This window comes from Porites lutea, chromosome 6, assembly GCF_958299795.1.
Source record: "Porites lutea chromosome 6, jaPorLute2.1, whole genome shotgun sequence".
Classification (NCBI taxonomy): domain Eukaryota; kingdom Metazoa; phylum Cnidaria; class Anthozoa; order Scleractinia; family Poritidae; genus Porites; species Porites lutea.
The window spans coordinates 4038911-4046567 of NC_133206.1; the positions used below are offsets into that span (position 1 = coordinate 4038911).

Below are 7657 nucleotides of genomic sequence, written 5' to 3' on the forward strand. Positions count from 1 at the left end.
AAGTAAAACCTGTTACTACTTTCAGACCAATATCTGATCTGCGCCAATGTACAATTTGAATTAATTTGAACCATAAAAATCTAGATTTACCTGTTTCAAAAGAAATTAGTCAACAGGTTTTCAGCGGACGTACTGTCAGAGCAGTATGACATTAGGCTACATTTTCGCGCCATTTGACGACAGCGATTAATTTTGCTTGCGAATTGTTTAAGCGAATTGTTGCGTGACGAATTTCGCGCATGCACGATAAAAAAAAATTTGGTTTACTTTTCGCACGGCAGCTCACACAGCGAAAATGTAGCCTCTGCTCGCAGGGTATATGACATCGGAATACGTAGGAAATTTGGTGGCGGTTGTTGGCGGTGATGGCTATTTTCTGTGGACTTTATATTGATTTCTTAATATTTCTCCTCTTTTTTAGCATTTTGATTTTTTTTCTCTACCGAATATTTCGGTTTCCTCGGCCGACACCACACTTAGTTGAGAGCTTTCTTAAACGAGGGACATTGACAAGACATTCTCCAATAATTATCGGTCATCGAGGAGGAGGATTAGAAGCTCCAGAGAACACGCTCGCCGCGTTTAAATTAGCGAAAGAAAATGGAGCAACAGGAGTTGAATTCGATTTAGACTTTACTAAAGATGGCATTCCTGTAATAATTCATGACTCAACCGTGGATCGGACAACAGATGGAACAGGAAAAGTTTGTGACTTCACTTACGACGGGATCAGACGGCTGGACGCATCTGCAAAACATCCCCTTAGGTAAACTTTATTAAAAATTTCCGTACTTAAAAAAGTGTTATTCTTTGAATCTGATATTGACCTATATCTAGGCTCGGTATATTGACCCCAACATTGTTTACATGTTAGTGGGTGGCATTCTGCCGGGAGGGGGGTTACTTGGATTAATTTTTGCTGGGTATGTGCCACTGGCCTCTCAGAACCCCTACCCCATTATAGTCTATTCTGTGGCTATATTGTAGATCCCATCTTAATCATTTTTTGAGAAAAAAGTAGTTTTTGCAATTCCAACTTAGTCACATTCTGTTTATGCATCTACTTTATAAAGCCTTTTATCAAGGTCATCCAGAAATAAACTGACACATTTGTTAAACTTAATGTGGTGTAAATCTTTCTATTTTTAAATCGCTACATACACTACATACCCTGCAAGCAGAGGCTCTTAGCTGGCGGGCGAAAAGTAGCTTCTACCAACAACCGTTCAAATCCATCCAGAAATCTGGATGAATAAATTAAAAAACAGGTTTTTTCCTGTTTGACCGGTTTAGAGCACTGCATGAGTCTTGCGTAGCAGATCAGAGCTGTTGCAATTTTTTTATTTCTGTGAAACTTGTGCCATATTTTGACGACAGACCTGACGATTAATTTTGCTTGCGAATCATGTGATGAATTTCGTGCATGCATGATAGAAAATTAAATGTTTGCCAATAGAGGCTACTTTTCGCCGGCCAGCTCACACAGCAAAACTGTAGCCTCTGCTTGCAGGGTATACCACATGGCACTGTACCTGAATTTTCTAACCCCCAAAATCCTTAAAATGTGCAACCCCATTCTCGTAACTCTTATAAAAATGCAACCCCATAATAGTCAATCCAGTCGTGGAAATGCGACCCCATCCAGCAGCTCATAGCAGTTAGCCTACTATTGGGAAGTACCCCGCGGGGGCATTTGTAAGTGTTAAATAGTGTTGTTATCCTGTTTACAGGGACAGGTTTCCCAATGAACGTATCCCACATCTTCAAGAAGTAATTGATCTCTGTCTAAGCCTTGATTTACAGATGTACATTGATGTCAAAGCTGCAACACAAGCTGTTAAAGTATAAGTTATTTAATTACTTATCATACAGACAGGAAAGCATCAATTCATGGTTACTAGTTATAATATATCAGGCTAATACCTTTAACTAATGCATTTTTCAGCAGCTATTGGCATGTCATGGGGGGGGGGGGGGGGTTGACCCCAGGGAACCCCCAGCCATTTTCACAACCATAAAGTTTTCTTCTTGTTTTATTTAAAATCAGGAATCAAAACAACCCCGGTCAACAGACAAGTCCGTCCAAGATGACCAATAATATTTGTCTGGACAAACTTTCTGTTTGCCCATCGTTTTGATCAGACACAGTGATAAGTGTCAAGAAAAAAAAACACATTTTCACAACATTTGTACATAATTTTCAAGACGACAAGCATCTTTTTTCACTATATTATGTATTTGCTTGTTGGGGTTTTAAGGCATTATCAGGTTATTTTAACACTTTGACTGGTTCAAAGAGAGACGTGGCTGAGCTAAAATAAGTGCACCAGGCTGCGAAGTCCTGAACAAGGTTTAGTCCTTTACAGTCCTTTACAGGTTATGAGCTTTTCATGGCTTGTCCTAGCACTTAAAAAGCATTCAAAGCAAGTTGCCTGAGAAAATTTTATCCCAAAAAAATTTTCACTGATCCTGTCCATGATAATAAGTGTGAAGATTTAATGAATGGCTGTGAAAGGTCAGGACTGCAAACTACAGCTTCATTTTGCATTACTGCAACCAAAAGTCATTCAAGGTGACAACCTTAAAATCCGCAAATTGTGGTCCTGCCACAAACTTTTGACTTGATCCCAAAATCTCGGAAAAAATTAAATACTTTTTGATCATGAGTCCTAATTAGTTTTGTGTTTGTGTGTCTTAAAACTTGTTGCACCAAGATCTCAAACTTTCAAGCATGATTTTCAAGGAGGTTTAATTTACCTAGACCACTTGGCCATGCTACTGCTGGGGAGGAGGAATAAAGCCTGGTAGCTGAGAGTGCAGGCATCAGTTGGCTCTGCATGGTTTGCATGAAGCATGTGTGTTTTTGTGTGCAATTAAGTAAGCAACCCCAGTCTCAAATTAGGGACCATACGACCCAACAATGGTGACGTCCATGAAAACGTAACTGAATAACAGACTCAGCATTCTTTCAATTAACCATTTCACGATTATCCCAAGTCGCCCAGTAACTTAAAAGAGGGGAATTTAAGTTAGAGCTAAGGAGAGGGGACCGCACCCAGGTTCAGACAGAGATGGTAGAATTTATTGCCTCAAGGCCATTTCCATCCTTAAGTAAACTTAATATTTGGTCATTTCATGTTGTAGTTGTGCAGGGACGGCAATGTAATGTGCAAAAAAGCGTGATGCATGTACAGAGTTGTTGTTTTTCTCATTAAACCCACTGACTTTTTGACATTGCCGTTGCCGTCGTCGTTGTAGTTTTGTAAGGCCCCTAATATCTTAATGAGTTTTAACTTAAAAGTTGTCAGGCAGAGCACAAACAAAAACACCCCCAAAAACACCAGTTATGCAGGCAAACGTCAGAGCTTATGTGCCATAATAAACCAAGTTCTGAACAGACAGGATGATTGCAGATGTGACATAATATTAGATCTAGAGACTTAGGAGTGTCGTAGCCAAAAAAACTAGCCACTAGTCGTGGATTACACCTGGTAACATTATATTCCAACCATTCAGCTAGTTACACTTTATTACTTAACAGGCTGCGAGCATCCTAAAAGAGGTATTTGCCAGTCATCAGTTGTATAATAAGGCCATGGTGTGCTCATTCTACCCCAATGTTACTTTCCAGGTGAGAAAATTATTTATCAGTATTTTACAGTCAAATATAAATAGAGTGTGAGCACAGAGGTTCCCTGCAGTTTTGGTGCTTAGTTACAATGCACACAAATGTCAAATGTGCTTTATTGTATTCAGCATGCAAAGACAGTCGTAACTATAATAGCAGGGGGCTAGTGGATTTTGCTATTGAATTCCGTTCTTAACTTGCCAGACGGGCAAGTGAAGTTTTTTGGGTAATTTTAATTATACAAAAATAATGTAGTCATCCTGCTCGTCAAAACTATTTTTTCATGCAAGCTAGTTGTCATGACTCATGAAGACTGTGCTCTAAGAAAAATTGAAAGTAGCCCAGTGCTCTGAACCTGTGAAATGCAGGGTGCCCAGTATGTGATTTCTATGTAAAAGCCAAGATTTTCTAGTCACCTGAGAACAAAAGTTAGGCACCAGGGGCCACCAGGCATGGCTAGAGCACAGCCTTGTTCATGGGCTACATGGATGCTACCTTATTTTCACTTATTTTCACATGACTTTAATTTCGTGAAGTTGGAATAGAAACATTTCGTGGGACTTAAATTTTGCGATTTTGACGAATCAGCATTTTTCAAGGTACGGTAATTAAATTTCACAAATCAAGTACACTGGTGCATTTTTTTAAACTTCCATTCTTGCATTTTATTTAACCATAACAGAATAGAAATGCAACAAACAACTGGCTGAAATGTTCAACAATGTTAGCAACATAACATCTTTTTAAAATAGACTGATATAAGCAACTGAGCACTATTTAACTCAATGGCGCCGCCAATTAGCTAAATTTAGATAACGATCGCCTCAATGTTTTCAAATGGATGGTTGTCTTCCCTTGGACAAGTTCAGATATTCCCGCTTTGTTCCATCCTTTTGCAATGTGCTGCTTTCCTGCACTGCCTGTCAAGTGGTTGTAAAGGCTCACCAGCCAGGTGGCATGTAAGGGCTTCAGAACAGATAGCCTTAAAACAACCTCATCAGTGCTGTTTCCCAGCTCCATTTGTTTCTGACCTTCCACCGAATATCAAGTTGTAAACATATCTGTGCTTTGTGAACGATTTATATGTTGATGGCAAATTTGAAGACTGTACTGAGGAAGTGTTACAGGAACTAATTCAACAAAATGAATCAGATGATGAGGAATAAGGACATGCATTGAACTGAAATTTGAGCCCTCCTACTTGTATGTATACTCCTAGCAGATGGAAAACTTAATGAAAGGTTTTTAAATGGGTCACTAAATTAATTTTGTGTCTTTAATTTTTGTCGCACCTTATTTTCACAGGTCTTTAATTTTGCAAAATTTTTTTAATCGCAAAAATCATGAAAATTAAGTATCACAAAAATAAGTGATATTAAGGTAGTTTTAGCTTGCCCTTTGGGCAGGCTTTCAACACTGAGACTTCTCTGTACCTTTGTTTGAAGTGTTAGGAATAATGAAAATGGTAGTGGTGACATATGACTAAATTAAACCTTTTAGGTGAAATTTTATTATTTTTATTTTGTTTGTGTAATATATCAGGTTAGACGAGCTGATCCCAATATTTTGACTGCCCTCACATGGGAAAAAACGTTTATATCTAACTTTGACTATGATGGGCCACCCAGATACAAGCAATGGTGGAAGCAGATGTTGGCTTCAGTGTTGGACAGAATCTGGGAACTTCATCTCCATTCATGGGTTTATGATTTTTTAGGAGTTGGCGTATTTCTTTCACACACGGCTCATCTTTCAAGGTTTCAATTTAAAAAATCTAAATAATGTTAAGTTACTTTTTAATCAGCCAAAGAATTTAGCTGATTAACCCATTCGTCCTTGGAGATTTTGCATTTTGAATCTAGTCGAGTGGTTTTCTGGTCACTGTCGTGCTGTAAAGAGCTAAAACTTAACACAAAGCTGTTTACAGGTCGTACACTTCATGGCCTTCTGATCCAGATGCAAAATATTAGCTTGCAAAGTTCAGGCATGTGCAGAAAGCAAACTTGCGAGATAGTTTTTGGGTTTAAAAATGACACAGCAGTCTTGATTGTCACTATTCACTTTCTCTCTTCTCCTCTTTCTCACTTTTCTTGCCTCGTTTTTTTTTTTCTCTTGAAGTCACAAGCGGTAGAAAGGACATGGATCTGCACGGGCAGTTACAGGGGGCTCAGGGGTGAATGGGTTAAAAAATTTTGACCAATCATAAGTCAGAGTTCCAAACAATGGCCAAGAAAATATTACCATTTTACATGCTCCTCACATAGAATTTCTCTGTTACTTAGAATCAGACAGGTCTTGGTTAAAAGTTAGGAAACAAAGGATTAAAATACATGCTGCTTTGCAGAGATTTTGTAGAACTTGCTGTTCAAACCAATCAGAAATATAGTAGAGACAATAATAAAGTAAGCACCTTTTTACATTCCCACATGTTCATTGCATTTGATTGTTTCCTTCTTATCTGGACCAGTATTTAAACATCTAATTTTGCCACCAAAGATCATTGCTTATTGAGTCAGAGAGCAAAGGAAAATATCACTACAGATATAATAATGCTGTTGAGACTTTGAACAGTTAATTCTACTCTTTATTACCTGAGGAAATTGCGGGGAAAAGTCCAGAGAATGATAAAATCACTGAAACTCTCATTTCTTTCAGGGAATATGTGAAGAAATGGCAAGACAAAGGAGTTGATGTTGTTCTGTGGACTATTAACCATCCAGCTGAGAAGGACTATTTCACTACAGTGCTCAAATGTCCAATCATGACAGACTGTGTCAAGGAAGTGCAGAGCAAACCTCACGCTAATTAACAATCGGCATGTAGTAAATTAGATTTTGAATAGTAGGTTCAATTAATTTACTATTTAAAATAACATTTTTAAACTTTTTTCTTTATGTGTTACATGGTGTAACATAATTTTTTTACAGTGGAGGAAAGGGTTTTGGATGTTAAACTCTTTCTTTCCTATAATCGTGGCCAAAGAAACAATTCACTAGAAAATTGAAATTTATTTTTGTAAAGTCCTAAGAAATAAACAACAGTATGTAAAAGTTCTGCCAAAGAGGTTACATTTGAATGGTACAAATGTAACACCTGCTCAGTCGGGATTTCAACCACAGATTAAGAAGGTACATAAAAGAGTTAGTGACAAATAACATCACCAGTCTTGGACTGAACGGGTCTTAGGGTTTAAAAATCTTGATTTACATGATATGTACATGTACAGACATTATTTATATTCTAAACTATTAAAACAGAAACTTTAAGTTATAATACAAAGGAGCGAAGGTTATTTTAACTTATCATTGGCATGAGTGCTATTCACAGTAGGTATTTTTACATTTCTTTGTTTTTTAAGCAGAGAAATTAACACATCGTACTCTCGTGTATAAAGCTGTACAGTAAAATCCTCATTGAAATTTTCATTTTGCTTTTGTTTTATTGTTTTGTTTTGTTTGTTTTTTGTTGTTGCTTTTAACCAAGTCTAAATTCTCTTCCCAACCAGCAATGTTATCTTACACCTGAGGGATTTCACTGTATTTATCAGTAGGGAGAGAATGATTCAAATAATATTTTCAGTATTCTAGTAAGAGTACACACATGAATAGATGAAAGAAAAATAATGCTTCATTTAAAATACAATAATATGAAATGTTTAATAAAATACTGTTTTGGTGCTTTTTCATAAAACATTGCTGTATTGATCAAACAACTGACTGTTTGATGTTCTCAAAACTTCATGGCCTAATGTTAAGCCATTTTCACACCTGAAACACCTGAAGACAGAGATGTTGAGGCAGTGTGGTCGAGCAATTAGACAGAGTGCTGGAATCTAGAGGCCCTGATCATAAGGTCAATCCCTGCCCTAACTGTTGGCTGGATTTTGTTCACAGTAGAACTTTTCGGAGTCAACTCCTTGGCCACGCTTGTAAATAGCCAACTGGTCTGCCTTTTGCCAGCTAGGATTCTTAACCTTGATAATGTTTATTTCAATTATTTGTTTTTCCTTATTTGTGGCCCACATTTGTA

The 7657-nt window shown here is 37.5% G+C and overlaps 1 protein-coding gene across 1 annotated transcript; it reads left to right on the plus strand.

Annotated features, from left to right (window-relative positions):
- Positions 1 to 249: 249 nt before the first annotated feature.
- Positions 250 to 7318, plus strand: LOC140941158 (glycerophosphodiester phosphodiesterase 1-like). Its single transcript, XM_073390136.1, has 5 exons — positions 250 to 766; positions 1731 to 1842; positions 3542 to 3631; positions 5171 to 5385; positions 6284 to 7318. The coding sequence occupies exons 1-5, from the start codon at positions 366 to 368 to the stop codon at positions 6435 to 6437; spliced, it is 972 nt and encodes a 323-aa protein (XP_073246237.1). The 5' UTR covers positions 250 to 365; the 3' UTR covers positions 6438 to 7318.
- The last annotated feature ends 339 nt before the right edge of the window (positions 7319 to 7657 follow it).